This window comes from Vanessa atalanta, chromosome 15, assembly GCF_905147765.1.
Source record: "Vanessa atalanta chromosome 15, ilVanAtal1.2, whole genome shotgun sequence".
Taxonomy (NCBI): Eukaryota; Metazoa; Arthropoda; class Insecta; order Lepidoptera; family Nymphalidae; genus Vanessa; species Vanessa atalanta.
The window spans coordinates 6,317,104-6,334,041 of NC_061885.1; the positions used below are offsets into that span (position 1 = coordinate 6,317,104).

The 16,938-nt window shown below is 32.5% G+C and overlaps 3 protein-coding genes across 3 annotated transcripts; 2 read left to right on the forward strand and 1 right to left on the reverse strand.

Moving 5' to 3' along the window:
- The first annotated feature begins 1,221 nt into the window (after nucleotides 1–1,221).
- LOC125069220 lies at nucleotides 1,222–6,219 on the forward strand. The gene is made up of 6 exons (XM_047678632.1): nucleotides 1,222–1,292; nucleotides 2,425–2,778; nucleotides 2,854–4,038; nucleotides 4,313–5,113; nucleotides 5,202–5,494; nucleotides 5,610–6,219. The coding sequence occupies exons 2-6, from the start codon at nucleotides 2,428–2,430 to the stop codon at nucleotides 6,217–6,219; spliced, it is 3,240 nt and encodes a 1,079-aa protein (XP_047534588.1). The 5' UTR covers nucleotides 1,222–1,292; nucleotides 2,425–2,427.
- A 984-nt stretch (nucleotides 6,220–7,203) lies between these two features.
- On the forward strand, nucleotides 7,204–10,559 carry LOC125069498. Its single transcript, XM_047679014.1, has 5 exons — nucleotides 7,204–7,536; nucleotides 8,365–8,504; nucleotides 9,255–9,349; nucleotides 9,489–9,618; nucleotides 10,437–10,559. Exons 1-5 carry the CDS (start codon nucleotides 7,281–7,283, stop codon nucleotides 10,527–10,529), a joined length of 714 nt encoding a protein of 237 aa, XP_047534970.1. The 5' UTR covers nucleotides 7,204–7,280; the 3' UTR covers nucleotides 10,530–10,559.
- LOC125069499 lies at nucleotides 10,556–15,483 on the reverse strand. Its single transcript, XM_047679015.1, has 3 exons — nucleotides 15,172–15,483; nucleotides 14,590–14,838; nucleotides 10,556–10,797 (listed from the first exon to the last, which is right to left on the reverse strand). The coding sequence occupies exons 1-3, from the start codon at nucleotides 15,352–15,354 to the stop codon at nucleotides 10,642–10,644; spliced, it is 588 nt and encodes a 195-aa protein (XP_047534971.1). The 5' UTR covers nucleotides 15,355–15,483; the 3' UTR covers nucleotides 10,556–10,641.
- Between the last annotated feature and the right edge of the window lie 1,455 nt (nucleotides 15,484–16,938).

A 16,938-nucleotide genomic window follows, 5' to 3' on the forward strand; every position in this document is an offset into this window, starting at 1 on the left:
TACTTAGTATTGTTGTGTTCCGGTTTGAAAAGTGAGTGTAACTACAGGCACAATGGATATGACATCTTAGTTCCCAACGTTGGTGGCGCATTATCTTTGTAAGGAATGGTTAAAATTCCTTGCAACACCAATTTCTAACGGCAGTGTTTACCACTTTTCAACAGGAGGACTATATGCTCGACTGCTTATAAAAAATACTTCTAATTGCTGTAGCTATCGAAAACTATACCATTACGTAAAGCTAAAACAGTTTGTTTATTTGTGTAAACACCTAATTACAGGATCTGCATATTCCATTTACAAAACTCTTCTTGCTTCAGATAACCCATTCATTGAGAAGCAAGGTTATAGAGTTCATCACGCCGGAAGTGACCACACGGAGCAGTTAGTACAAAAAACACGCACTTCAAATAAACAAATAATCACAATTTGCCAGTAATTTCACTGGCCAACTAACTTGTTATACTGAGAGAACAATATAAAGCACTATTGTATAGTTAGAATAAAACTGAAACTTTTTCCTGAGTGATAGATACTTGTTCACAGGCAGACTTGTACAGATACTTATCTTTAGTTATAGGGCTCTGTACAAGAATATTTTATTATTTTTCCTAAAACACAAAGTTCTGAGGTATAAGAATTATTTTGTACAACGAATAAAAAATAGGTTCCGGGCGTGCCGTAGAAAGTAACAGAAATGAATAGACTGAATGGTACCGGTAGCATCACTTGGCTTTATAATGATTATATATGTTATGATATTGTTCACACCACCATAACCAAAAATATTATTATATTATATTATTAAAAACCTAAAATAAATTGGCATAAAATCGTACTTCTTCTATCTAGCTATTCAAAACATGTTGCTACTCATTGGAAATAAAATAACCAAACTCAAAATACATGAGATCCGTCAAGACGACCTCAATTTTATCCCCATTTGGCAATACATACTCGGAACCCAAGCATGAATGGATCATAGGGTTAATCAATGACAAAAAAGACGTCATACCCTGTACCACTAAATCGAAATAAAAAACATCGCATCGATAACTGCCTCACAAGAACTACAAAAATCTTAGTGACTGTTGCTTCAACGAATATCTTGGTAGAAGTCTGAGTCGATCATCTTACAAAATCCAACTGCGTGAATCTTTACGTTGGTCGAAGTATAAAGCGTCGTGGTGGTAAATGTGGCAGTCATTCGGACGCATTCAGAGCGCCGGTGAAGTAGTGAAAACAAGCATAATAGACTTTTAAGTGATTAACAAGAAAGTGTAACAAAACAAGTAAGTTTGTTGTGTTTAATTAAAAGATGACTTTAACTCAATAATTATATTTAATACGGATTATTCTTAAGTGATTGAAGTGAAAAGGATTATAAAGTGTAAATAATTAAATAACTTTCATCGAGATATCTCTGAAACAATAACAAAATATATGCTACTAATTAACTTTTAGATTGTAACGAGTGACAGTAGCTTAAATTGTTTATTTACTTTCGAAATTAAGTCAATAGTATTTGAAAAAATAAAACGTATATATTAATAAGAAGATGATAAATTAGTTAACAAATAGTACTGCATTTATTCATGTAGTTTTAATTCAAACATATATTATTTGCTATAAGCGAATCTTACACTTTCACTTTAAACGAACTTTGAAGAAAGTCTTATACAGACTGCGTATAACGTATCCTGTATAAGATTGATAAGATGCAAATTGTTCATTCCATCCAGTCCATTGTCTGTTAAAGTTTTTTAATCTCACAGACTTTACATTTCACAGAAGCGTAATTTCTCTCATGTACTCCATAGTTTGTTGTTTGTTGAATAAAATTATTTCACGAGTAATTTAAAAATAAAATTGTATGTTAGATTGTAATAAAAGTTTAATGAAGTATTAAAGATACAAACGAGTTCTGTGCCGTAATGTATTGCATAAAGAAAGAGAATTACATTTTGAAAGTTACATCATTCCGATTACGAGAAATTATGACGCACCGGTCGGTACGTGAGGTGCTTGTCGATGGACAACTGTGCTAGTTTTTGGCGACACTGACATCATTAACACTTTCATAATAATAACAATGAGTGACACATCATATGAGCATCTATATACATATTTAATCTTTTAAACGATATCAACGATCTATCTCACTAAAACAAAAGATTTTCTTCTTTGACTGTTTCCACTAAGATATTATTGTCATACATAATAATGCATTCACGAAACACGTGAGAGCGCTTTCGCAGACGCACTCTTGCTTGAACAGTCACAACGAAGCCCCGGCGTTATGGAAGCTTACATAACCGCTGTCCGCGAAAGTAAAAGTGTTTCTCTGCCTACGTACTTATGTTTCAACATTTACACCACTTTGCATGATTCGACGCATATTTATTTCATATTTTTATTTTGCAGATCATGCGGTGGTTTATACATTGTTGTGTTCTGCTATTAACAATAGCGAATATATCAGCCGATTGGTCTTGGGGAGGAGACGACAGTACAAAAAATGAAAATATCAACAACAAATCGACGGAGTTATTACAAGGCGAAGAAATAATTGGTGCACAAGACAAACATTTTAATACAAATGGTACAGTTCTTGACGATATCGTTGATGAATTAGTAAGCAGCAAACAAGGCCGAAGTTTAAGTGGTTTTGATGATGTATATAGTGATCCAACTATTAAGGAAGCTTTAGACGCCGGAGACGATACAGAAGCAAGAAATTTAATTAAAGGTCGTCTTTGTACATTAGGACTTATACAGGTATACTAATTTCTTTTCAATGAAATCGGAGCATATTTTTTTCTTTATATATTAATATTTATAACATTATTTTAGTGTGAAGATGACGAATCACAAGAAAAAAGGACATACGTTTCACCCGATGAGCTGATTTATGCTCAGCCCGTAGATATTAAGCCTATTGGAAAACCCGTTGCCTCCATAGCGATTCGAGGACCACCTAGAGCTTATGGACCACCCAAACCCATGCTTTATCCTCCACGTCCTCAAAAGTATCCACCTAAGAGGCCAAACTACAATGGAAATGGACGACCCGGTTTCGCTGACAAATATGGTGTTGCTGGAAATAATTATCAATTTTCCCAAAGTAGTGGTGCATACAATGGATATGAAGGAAATTATGTAACTAAGCCACCAAGCTATGCAAATAATGAACCATATAATTTTGAACATTCAAAGCCTTCTTACAACAAAGTACCTTCAAATATAAACACCAACACAAAAACCGAAATTGTACAACAACACGTTCATCACCACTATGTCCACGGTGATACAGATAAGGAACCTAAAGTTATAATAAAACCAGTAGCTATACCAGTTGGATCTGTAGGACATTTAGCATCTCAAGTACACGCACACGAATCTTCTGACATAATTACATCATCGGGAGGAGACTTTAATTCCGTAACTTCAGGCGGATTTAGACCTATGACTGGAAGTTTTTCTTCTAATAGCAAACCAATTTATGAAACAGATACCATATACGGATCACAATTCAGTCACAATAATTACAATAAAGGAGGTGTCAATGTTCAAAATCAAGGGTTACCGAACCAATTTAGTAACAATGCTTTTGATGATCAGCGATATGGTAACTCTTTAGGTGCGTATGCTTCTCAAAATGGAGAATTTTACAAAAAAGAATTAAATGTTGGATCTAGTAATAATTTATACAGTCAAGGTCCTGCTACATTTGAACAAAATAATCTTTATCAACAAAACTATCATGAAGCTAAGGCACAAGGTTTTGAATGTGTTTGTGTTAATTACGACCAATGTCCAAGCCAGGAAATAATTGGCCGCAGAGATGACTTATATTTGCCAATTGATCCACGTAACAAGGGAAGCGAAATTACAGCACTGACAGAAGAACAATTGGACAATTTAAACAAAACCACTTCTGACACAGATACTAAACAAAACGTAACTGAAATTAAAAATATCAGTAAAAGAGACGTTAGCGAACTGAAAGAGAAGGAAGAAGCGAAAGAAATTGAACCGGTAAGTGAAAACTTTAACAAAAAGCGTTATACAACTAACATTTTTAGTTTCGTTGAATACCTATCATTTCACATCAACCGTCACGATTATTTCATTTTCCATACAACTTAGGTCTGGGGTAACATATTTCAGTCAGATGAATTTGTATAATGAATTAAACCTTTATACATCTGGCTGAAATTACTCACAAAAGAAAAACTAAACAATGGGCATTGACACTAATCTAACACAAAATCGAAATATATACTTAAATATAAAATATATATTACTGCAGCGCCTCCTCGGGTTTGCTGGCGGAAATGGCGGTAATAGCAACAAACAAGTTCAGCCCACGTTTGGTGTCTCTTTTGGGTTGCCCCAGCCTTCTAATGGATATCAAATTAATCCCTACAATTCTAATCCTTTATACAATCCATATGGTCCTGCATTAAATGGAGGTGGTCTAAATCTAGGACTACTTTCTGTTAATCCACTATTAGCTATTCAAGTAACGAAAAATGATTATGGTGAAAAATTAATAAAACCATTTGTGAATTTACATGTTACACCAAACGAACATGTAATTAATAAATTAGGTCATTTGTTTCACGAGAAAAAACAATATCTTTTAAACAAACATGAACATTATCACCATTACAATCCATATTTTAACCAACATGAACATAGACCATACACACATACTTCTCCTTTTAATTCTGAACATTATGGTATTAATAGGCCACCAATTTATTCCCCACATCACTCTTATTATCAAAACAACCATTACCGTATAAACCCACAACATTTGCCTGAAGCATCACATGCCAATGATGATTATTATGACGATGATAGTGATAATCATTACTTCGATCAAAATCCGAGCTATAATTATGAAAACTATGGTTTTGAAAGGTCAGCTAACACTAGTGGAAATAATAGAGACCCTACTTATGCCAATCGATATGCATATTCACGTTCCCTTACCATTCCCTCCAATCCTGGGGCTAACCGGGGAGGCCAAACCATTCGTTTTCCTCAGTCGAGAAAGAAAAGGGATGTCGTCACAGATGCGCCTAAAAGCAAAAAGATACAAGAGGTAACGCAACGAAATTCAACAACAAAACTACTAACATTAAATTTGTATTGTCTTGAGTCGGAGATATACTTACCGCCTTTTTTTACAGCGTCAAGGTTACTTTGGTCGGCCGCAAATTCCTCAGTGTCAACAAAACCAAGTATGCTGCCGCCGTCCTCTTCGACCTCAAGCCTCAAATCGCGGTCAGTGTGGAATAAGACATTCTCAAGGTGTTAATGGAAGAATCAAAACTCCTTCTTACGTAGACGGTGACAGTGAATTTGGCGAATATCCTTGGCAAGCCGCTATTTTAAAGAAAGATCCTAAGGAATCGGTTTATGTTTGTGGTGGAACACTTATTGACGGACTCCATATTATGACCGCAGCTCATTGCATAAAATCGTAAGTAACAATTAATAACACAAATAAAAAATCAACCATTTTCTGTCTTCAAAACCATTCATATTCCATCATTATTCTCCAAAAGATTCTTATATAATACATTTTTATTTTATAGATACAAAGGATTCGAGTTGCGAGTGCGGTTAGGAGAATGGGATGTCAATCATGATGTTGAATTCTACCCTTACATCGAAAGAGACGTAATTTCTGTACATGTACATCCGCAGTATTATGCTGGTACATTAGATAACGATCTTGCTATTTTAAAATTGGAGCACCCTGTTGACTGGACCAAATATCCTCACATTAGTCCCGCTTGTCTTCCGGATAAATACACCGAGTATGGTGGACAAAGATGTTGGACTACTGGATGGGGAAAGGATGCTTTTGGTTCAAATGGAAAGTACCAAAATATATTGAAAGAAGTTGATGTACCAATACTGCCCCATGGACAATGTCAACAACAATTAAGACAGACGCGATTAGGGTACAACTATGAGCTTAACCCTGGATTCATTTGTGCCGGCGGTGAAGAGGGTAAAGATGCTTGCAAAGGCGATGGTGGTGGTCCACTTGTGTGCGAACGCAGTGGCACCTGGCAATTGGTCGGCGTTGTGTCGTGGGGTATTGGTTGTGGGCAACCAGGCGTACCAGGTGTATACGTGAAAGTTGCTCACTATCTCGACTGGATCTCACAAATTACTGGAAAGTTTTCTCATTATTAGGCGAAGTCAAATATCCATTAAATCAAATGTCTTTAAGTTTTGTTGTATTCCATTGAATTTTAGAATGTAGACATTTATTTAAATTCTTAATTTATTATTAACCTTTGGGCGGTAAGGTCCAGAGATATTAAGTAAATGCTTGTGCAATTATTTGTAAAATAAATTAATTTAAAAATATACGTTTTCTTTTTTTCATTTTATTTATGTTTATTATGCTACTCTATATATGCTTTAATCAATTATAATTATTTATTAAATTGGAAAATTTAACTCAAAATATTTTATAAATATACTTTTTCTATAATTTCCATAAATACTTTGACTCTAAACTACACAAGTACACTTTAAGCTTAGCCCAAGGGGGCTGGATTGATGCTGCGACGTTTTACATCGTACATACATATGGTAAATGATAGTCGTACTGAAATAAATTTACATGTTAAAGAATAATTCAATCACAATAACTTAAATAGTTAATTAAAATTCCGTGTCAGTGAAAACAAAATATAGAATACGTTCCGTGTGAATATAAGTATATTATTTAAAACCGTATACAATAGAAAAAACAGAGAAAGAGAAAATTAAGGGTTGTCGTTATGTTACAAATTCTGCCAGTTCACTCTACTGTAAGCTGCGTACAAGAACTTCGTTCCAAAAATCATTTCAATCAAAAATCAACACATTGGTTTAATTTTTGAATCATAACATTTTTATTACTGCTTCTGTGGGTTGATATATTTAGATATTTCTCTACAACACGTTACATGTTTCAATTATTCTAAAGACTATTACTTTTATTATAATATATCTATTTACTTACGTATTTCAAAAATGTTATTCGGTATAATTACTCAGCAAAAAGAATAAGAACTTTTTTTGACAAATGTCTAAAAAAATATTTATATTGACAAGCAGACGATAAACTTTTATTGTTCATTTATCTATGCGACGCAGGATATACAAAAATAATTTGATAAACATTATTACAAATAAATAAATAATAATAATAGTTAATAAATCTGTGTTTTTAGATCTTACAGTAGAGAAAATTCCAAAATACAATGGCAGGAAAAGGCACTGACCGTAAAGGCAAAGCGAAAGAGATAAAATCTGCCGTAAATGATTTGGGAGAAAACTTGGCCGCTTTTACGTTACCAGATAGTCTTCCCTGTTCAGAAATAGAGTTCCCAATATTAATTAAAAAGACAAATAAAGCCAATTGGACAGAAATTATTGAAGAAAATAACAGAAACCTAAAAGACATAGAAAATTATGTAGAAAGCATAAAAGAACCACTAGATAAACCTCCTTTTCTAAGTTAGTTCCATTATTTTTTTATTGCCTATTTAGTTATACATATTTTATTTTGTATAAATGTTTATAAATATGACCCTAACCTGACTTTGTAAGGAAAAAATAATGATTGACCCAATCGAAATATCTGCTTGAAATATCAATGTAAAATAAACATTCGTCCAAACTGCCAAGTGTAAATAAGCTTTTTTAAACAAAAGAAAGATGATTTAGTTAGTAGCAATTTGTGGTAGCGATAACTTGTGAGATATCTAATCCTAAGTACCTACACCTTTTTCATTGTATGTACATAATATTATATCTATTGTCCTTTATAGTATTTGATGTAAGGAATATTATTAACAGTCGAAACACCATAAACACTTATAAAATTTACCTATACTCGATTTTTCAATTACTTATAAACATTCCTTAGTCTCTTTGAAAAACATATATTTATTTTGGAAATAGGAATTATTTACGGAACCCGAGTTTATGTTTTTACTAATAAAGTATGTCCATACGTATATTTTGTATTACACTGCTATTTTAATATTATTTCAATTAAAAAATATCTTGTTAAAAATAATATATTTTATTTGCACTTTAATGAATGTGAATGTAAAAAATCACAATCACAATAAAATAGACAAACTAGATTAGGTAAGCAGCGCAAGAGCAGACACAATATTTGTGTTCGCCCACTTCCCGATCTCGACTCCCCCAGGCACAGACGACTTCCTGAGTCATATTATAGCATTTGTAAAAAAAAAAGCAGAAAGAAAGAATCCCTTAATACTTCAATAGAAAACTTATCAATAATAACTATAACTCTTTTAACTAATTTTTCAGAAACCGAATATGATTACATAAAAGACAAAATTTTTGTTTATCTAATACCTGCTTTGGAGGAAACTCTTTTTAAAGCTGAGCTGTGGGACGCTTTAAAGAGTCAAAAGTGTTTCTTTAATGGCATCGATCACATCGTACAGGTATATCTTGAGTCGAACAGATAAATATATTTTTTTAATAGGGAACGAACGAATTATTACAATTTTATTTATTTTAAGTATTTACCAGCTTTACTTAAGAAATTAAGCCATGTTTACACTGATAACAGTTAGCGGGAAATGAATAAGGAAGTGTACAGCACTAATGTACGAACGATTGCTGCCCTCGACGATGTAACAAAGCATTTAGATACTCTCAGTAAACAGGAGCACCAGTCCGAGAAAATTGAACCCTAGGCAACTAACAATATTGACGCTCCTTTAGACCAAATTTTGTAACAAAATTTAATTTGCATGTCTTGTCGAGATAGAAAAAATATTTTAGATTCCAGCACGCTAACTTCGATTTTCTTAATTAACAAAAATTCAAAATTTCTAATGTTTTTCCTCGAATTTATGAAGCAATATGTCGCAAATTTAAAACAACAACGGTTTCGTATTTGTAAAGGACGGACTTCTTAACACGTACTCAAATACTTGCGATATTATTAGATATTATTAAATTACTAGTTTCCAACTACATTTAACTTGTATCACGAGGAGGGGTGTGCAGGTGTTAGGTGCCATTATGTGATCTTCTCTACCCCTGAAAACGTGCATGCAAAAAAATAATTGTGATCGGTTAAGTAGTTAAGACGATAAAGCGTAACAAATAATCAAACTCACTTTCGCATTTTTATTAATTAGGACCAAATTTGTAGATAGCATTCCATTAACAAATAAGTTTAACAGATACTTTGGAACAACAACCCCCGTAATCCAGAACGTAAACTTCATAATTTACATTTGTTCAACATGCCATGGGTTCGTGAGCATCTTAAGAAAAAGTAAGATATATCTATTTTAGAAAAACTATTAATACCTAATTATGATGCAAAAATATAAGCTGTAACTAGTTACTATAGTGATTATTATAAAATTGATTAAAAATGATAACATTTAATTTAATTTATTTTTCAAAATTAGGCCGCGGCCTTATTATCCCAAGTCTTGGCTATGGACTGAAGAATATGCAGCTACATTGATACAAAAAACTATTCGACAATATTTCGTACAACGTGAAGAGGAAGTGCAAGAGATGCGTGAATTCTGGAAGGTGATAAAGTTATTAACAATATAAATAATTTATATTAATATATTGAAATAAAACTAGTTTTTTAACGGATTTAATCACGTATATTAATTATGAATATAACACTGCAAAGTGCTCGTGGCCACGAACACTGCAAAGTGCTCGAAACGTCGGGATGTTAAAAATAATTAATATACGCGATTAAATCCGTTAAAAAACTAGTTTTATTTCAATGTGTAATAATCGCGAAAATCTAAGACAACATTATATTAATATAGTTAGAAGCTACATCATTAGAAGTATGCATGTAGAAGATAGTATTAGTTTAGATAGACAGTCCCACATTCGTTAATTATAAACAATTGATTGATTTGCATACATATATTATCGACATACATATCTTGAGATTTAAACTTTTATTTTCTGCTAAGCGCACCAATTTTTTGATGATAATTTTCTACACATAAACGGACATAACCTTACCATCAGGTGGTTGATTTAATTATTAGCAATAGTTATAAATTAATTAAATATATCTTTATGTGTCCATTGTCGACACAACTTAAAGGCAGCAGCAACTTTAATGTAATATAATTAGTATTAGTATTTCACAAATTAAACAACTCAAAATTAGACTAAAATCTTACAGCCCAAATTATAATTGCCCATCGAAGCTCTATCTTAAAAAAAAGATATCAATGTACAATGCAAATTGTATTCCCAAAGAGATTAGGAATGAAAAAAATTTACAAATGAATTTAATCCTCTTATAGACCATATTAAATAAATAGAACAAACCACGTTGTTTTAAATAATAATGAAATATTACATTTACTTTATAGAAACTGGACATTGAACATGGCCGATCAGATTTAGAAACAAATCCATACTTGGCCAAAAAGTTTGCCTCACAACAAGGAGTACATAAAATGTAATTTATGTAATGTAATAAAACTAATTCTGAACTAATATGTTTTATTAAACTAATAATTATTAAACCTACTTAATAGTTTATATTAAAAAACCTTGAACATTATTATAAATTTATTATTGTAACTGTATTCCCTCATACAATGAGGGACTCACGGGTTTTCCAAGTGACATAGTAAACTGCACTGTGGGTTTTTCATCACCTTTAGCAATTCTGTGTACTCGGTTTGGACTATGATTGTATGCAATAGGCATAACAAATTCCTTAATGGTCTGTAATAAAAAAAAACATAAGATTAAAATGTATAAATATAAGATTCCAAGTCAAGAAAATAAATAGACACTGTAGTTAGCTTTTTCTTAAAAATAACTACTCTCACTTTAAACATAATTACTACAATACTGTTTTATTTTATGAAGGTAAGGTTTGTAAGAACTGTATTTAATATATTTATATACAGTTCTTATATATATATATATAAACCAAATTTACATTTGAATATTAACATTCATAATTACTGCTATTTGGTGTCAGTCTGCTAAAAATACTGTCTATTTAGACATGAATACATCACATAACACAATCATTTGCATCAATTAACTTTCTATTTCATTATGTATATTATCATTTAAAAAAGATATTTTTGAAAAAAAGGTGTTCATCATTATTAATAAAAAAATAGGACTGGCACCTTTTTATTTTTGATTTTCCTTATGAAATTAATAAAGCATTTGAAATGTTTCATTTAATAAAATAAATAAAAACTATGGATGAAATTTACACATCATCATATAGCAAAGTATTGCAATATCCCTTTAGTTGTTGTAGGTGACTTCAACTGCCATCATACTATGTGGGGTTTCCTTCAGTGTGAGTACCCTTCTGCTCATCTCATTGATTTGTTTGATAATAATAACCTTTGCTTATTAAATGATGGCTCGCCTACTAGAAGAACTCCTCCATCTCAGAATCCCAGTTGTGTTGACTTGTCCTTAACGTCTCCCAATCTGGCCTCTCAGTGTAACTGGAAGGTATTATCCTGCTCATATCATGATCATCTCCCCATTCTTATCTCCTTATCCCATACTGTTCCTGTCTCGCCTATGCCATTTCCTCCTCTCTTAAAGTTTCGTATCTCGAAGGCTAAGTGGGCAGAATTTCAGCAATGCGTTACAAGCCAGACAGATCAATTTCCTGTAATAACTGTTGAAAACTTTTTACAAACTTATAATGATTTCATTTCTGCTTTATTAACTTCGGCCAATCAATTCATCCATTAAAAAGTCTCCTAAAGATTTCATACCTTCCCCCCCTTGGTGGGATTATGAATGCACGGAAATCATCCGCAAACGGGATGAGATGGAAGAGGTCTTTATGGAATTTCCATCTTTAGAAAACTACTTAAATTTTCAAAGTACAAATGCCAAATCAAAAAAGGAATTATCCTTGAAAAAACGTAACGGCTGGTTTCGTTTCTGTGAGAGTCTTTCTCCCCGAACCCCTTTTTCACTTGTTTGGAAAAAAATTAAAAACTTCCGAGGTTCTTTCAGTGATAGTAATCCTGTTTCTAACGACCCTTCTGTCTGGCTCTATGATTTTTTGGATAGACTGGCTCCACCTTTTGTTCCTCCTGAAAATGGTTTTCCTTCATCTTCCCCTTCTCCTCCTTCGTATGATCGAATGGATGATCCTTTTACATGTGATGAGCTTTGCTCTGTTTTAGACAATCTCCACGACTCCTCCCCTGATATTGATGGTATTCCTTAGTCCTTTTTAAAGAAATGTTCTGACTGTTCAAAATTAATTTTACTCTCTATTCTTAACAAAATTTATGAAACTGGGTTTGTTCCTGAGTCATGGAAACATCAAATCATCATTCCTATCCTTAAACCCCATAAAGATCCTAAAGATCCCTCCTCCTATCGTCCTATTGCCTTATCGTCAGTTCTGGCCAAAATAATGGAACACTGGAAATAATGGAAATCTTTATATCTGGCTAGAGGATCATGGCTTATCTCTGTCTGGTCCCAAAAGCTCTGCAGTGGTGTTTTCCAGAAAAAGATTGATACCATATGTTGATATTATTCTGGAAAATGAGACCATCCAAGTAAAAAATTACGCAAAATTTTTGGGGGTATACTTTGACTCTCGTATGACTGACACGGTCCATCTTAATTACATTAAGGAAAAATGTGAGCTTGGTGTAAATGTTTTGAGGTCTCTTTCAGGTGTGTGGTGGGGTGCTCATCCCTACACTCAGAAACTCCTTTATAACGCCATTGTTCGGAGTCATTTTGATTACGGGTCATTCTTGCTTGAACCGTGTAATAAATCTGCTTTAGCCGATTGGGACAAAATTCAAGCTAAGTGTCTCCGCATCATTTGTGGTGCCATGAAGTCCTCCCCCATAAAAGCTCTCCAAGTAGAATGTCTCGATCCTCCCTTATTTCTTCGTAGACAATATCTTTGTGATAGATTCCTCAAGACAAGTTGTTCAAAATTCTTGCCACCCATTTCTTACTTCTCTCTGTCACCTTTCAAATTTTATTCCATCTTCAACTTATTGGACTCATAAAGAAGCTCCTTGCCTTTTCAAAAGTTATGAAAAATTTATTGCAACATCTCCTCTTTTTCAATTTCCTGGTAATCCTTTGTTTGCTGTCCCTTTTGATGCACTTGTTTTTAGGCCCAATGTAATTACATATTTTGGTATTAATAAAGAAGATCCTGGAGCCAACGTTCGGTTAAAAACCTCTTAAATGAGCAGTTGAGCAAAGGCCGGCAATGCACCTGTAACCCCCCTGGTGTTGCAGATGTCCATGGGCGGTGGTAATCACTTTCCATCAGGTGAGCCTCCTGCTCGTTTGCCTCCTATATCATAAAAAAAAAAAAAAGTTTCCCGGGTTTCGAACTATGTTTACAGACGCCTCTAAACTATCTGCAGATGATATCTATTTTTTCTGGAGAAACAATAGCTATTTATGAAGCTGTATCCCGGGTAGAATCCCACAACCTTAATAAAACCATAATTTTCACTGATAGTCGCAGTTGTTTAGAGGATATTTTAAACTTTCCTTTACGTTCTAGAGATGTTCACCCAATTAACCTCAAAACTCGGGAACTTCTTTTTAAGTGTCACTCTGCTGGAATTGAGGTAGCCCTTGCATGGATTCCTGGCCACTCCGGGATATCTGGCAATGAACAGGCTGATATATGTGCTAAGTGGTCTATTCGCAATGGTACGGAGACTAATGCTAACTGTTTTGCCCATGATTTACGTTCTCTCTCTAAAATTGATCTGAATAAGCGCTGGAATGATGTATGGAACTTTACCCGTCATGTAAAAGGTAAATTTTATGGCAGTTTGCAACCTGATATACCATTAAAACCCTGGTTTTTTGAGTTTCGTAACTGCTCTAAATTTTCTACTTCGACAATAATTCGGTTGCGTCTTGGTCATAACTGCAGCCCTCAATTTCTATCAAAAATCAGGGTTCGGGACCACTCTTTGTGTGAATGTGGCCTTGATGAGGGTACCGTTGAACATATTTTCATTGATTGCACCAGATTTCCTGTTTCACTGTATGATGTTCTTCCTCCTACTTCCCTCGCCCTTTCAACATGTCCTGTATTTTGTCTTCTTCAGAAATCTCTATTATAACTATTTTATTTAAGTATATTGAAAGATATAACATTTAACTTTAAATATGTTTAAGTATATATTATTTATATAATAAGTATATTTATGTAGGTAGTTTTATTATTTTATATCTTAGTTGGTGTTGGTGTTAATATATTATATTGTGATGTCCTATTTGTTTTAGATCATGCTACTGGTCATTTGGCAGAACGAAAAAGTGTTGTTTTAAGCAACCACGTGTATTTTTCAACCCTGACACTGGCAGAATTGTCAACCTTTTGACAGAAGCCATAAACATAATAAATAATAAGAATACTAAAAAATAAATGTTGCTTTTGTCACATATTAACATTTGATTGACTAATGGGCTATGGCATACTTTAAAAAAACACTTCCCTAAAGACAATTAAAAAATTAAAATCACCTCTAATCCCTTTTTTTCATGATCTTTCACAATAAATTTCTTCATTAGTGGTGGCATTTCAATAGAATTCGGTAAAATTGCTTCAGGTAATTTTTCATAAATTTTAGCTGATTCAAATAATTTAGCTTCTTCATCTTTTGGAATGAGATTATAATCGGGCTTGTAGGATGTTTTATAAATTTCGGTTAAGTTAGGAAGTTTTCTGCCTCTAAAAGTTTTTTCTACCCATACTCGAACTCTTCGCCTTTCCTGAAAAATATTGTAAATTTTGATTAATTGAAAACTCTAACAGGAAGCATTAACAAACATCTTTTGGACCAACTTCAATTCTGAGAAGTTTTGTACAGAATACTTTCCATACATCAATTTCAGCATTCAAAATGTTTACTATGTATACACTTTACTTATTTTGTTGATGATTTCAAATTATTTTTAGTAGTTACTTAAAATTTTAGTGTGATGGTTGAAACTTAATATATAAATAAGACTTTGTAGCTGTAATACTCGTGATGCTAAAACTTTTTTTCTCCTGACTAAACAAATAATTCAACATAATTAATAAAACATAAATCATAGTCATACTTCGTCTGGACAAGTTTCTACTTTTACAATCTTCATGAAACTTGGCTCGGAGTAACGTTGAAACACGGATCGAACGATTATTCTCCCTACACCATAATTTTTAAGACTTCCAACAATTTCCCACAGCGTTTTTCCTTTAAAATTTGTCGTCCTTCCTACGTATTTAATAACGGGTGACGTCATTTCTATTTGTTAATAATAATTTAAATAATTGAAAAAATACAGAAAACAGATGGTTATGTTTTTCGATAATAATTGTATGCTGATTGCTGAAGCGGATGTCTGATGAAAATAAACTGACAAGTGAAACTCGATATGTCGATGTCAACAGAATACAGATGTTAATTGTCTAATCTCGTGGTAGACTCAACCATGTTATTTTGGTAAATCATTTTTACTTGGCAAAGGTATTACATCAAACAACCAGCTGCAATGAAGGTTGTCTAATTTATTTAACATTAATATTTTATACAATTGTAATCTAAATTCAAAATTAAATTTTCTAAAGCAAAGATTTGAATTCGTCAGGAACTTAACTTTTTTATTAAATATAAAAAAAAAATATATAATTTTATTTAACTTTTCTCCATTGTCCGACCAAAATCGAAATAAAATTAAAAAGTATTAACCTCCAGTTTGCATATAAATTATATTGTAGTTATAACTATTTTTTTAGAATAGTTTCTCGTTGTTAAGTTTAAATATATATATACATATTTACCCCTTAATTAAACATTCAATTAATTTCAATAAAAAAAGTTCATCTGCCCCAACCAACTTAAATCATACGTTGCAATCGATTCCCTTAGTTTGTTTTATTAGGTTATGCTTAGTTATACTTTTATCTGGCGTGTATTTATTACGGAATGATCGCAATATATCTTCAACTTGAACAATAATATTTACGTTTTAGAAAATCCATTCAAATTGAGTTTTTTTTATAAAAGAAAAGAATTTCAAAAATGAGACAGAGAACTTGTTGAAATAACTGTTTTATCCAATTTGTCAGCAATTTCATTGTATCTAGAGATCAAAGCATAACGATTAGATCGTATTGATGACAAATAATATAATGTGAGTAATTCAATACAGATGGTTAGGTTAGACATCAATGGTTAATTGACAAAATTTAAGCATACTCTTTAAGGTACCTTTATAAAATGTTTTGATTTGAATTGATAAGTTTAGAAAGGCAAGTGATACAAAGTATTAGAGGATGAAACGGTGACTATTTTTTTTTTCAAATAAAACGATCATTAGCAGCCTATTATTTCCCACTGCTGGGCTTAGGACTCCTCTCCCTTCGAGGAGAAGGTTTGGAGCATATCCACCACGCTGCTCCAATAAAAGAATCAAACAAGTACTATCTACCTTAATGGAAGGATGGTTAATGAATGAATGAATAATGCAGTTCTTGCACTTCAACTTTAATTAGGCTAAATTACAAAATGTCTTACTAGCTATAACTTAGCTATTGAACTATTTCTAAGTCTAAATTTTATTTTTAATTTGTGTTTTAATTAATTTTGTGGGAATTTTACAAGGCGACCTTTAGTCCGAATCCGTTCATGTTCGAATACGAATTTCCACCAGCGTATTTGTGGTCATATTATTTCGATTACTTTGAAATAAGTTTTTAGTTCTTACGGCATTTTTGTGGAAATAAATTCATAAAAAATATTGAAATAATATAATTTTCGTCTCGCAGTTTTAAATTTGGACAGATAATTACTATTTTAATATTGACAAATAACCAGTGTTTAATCG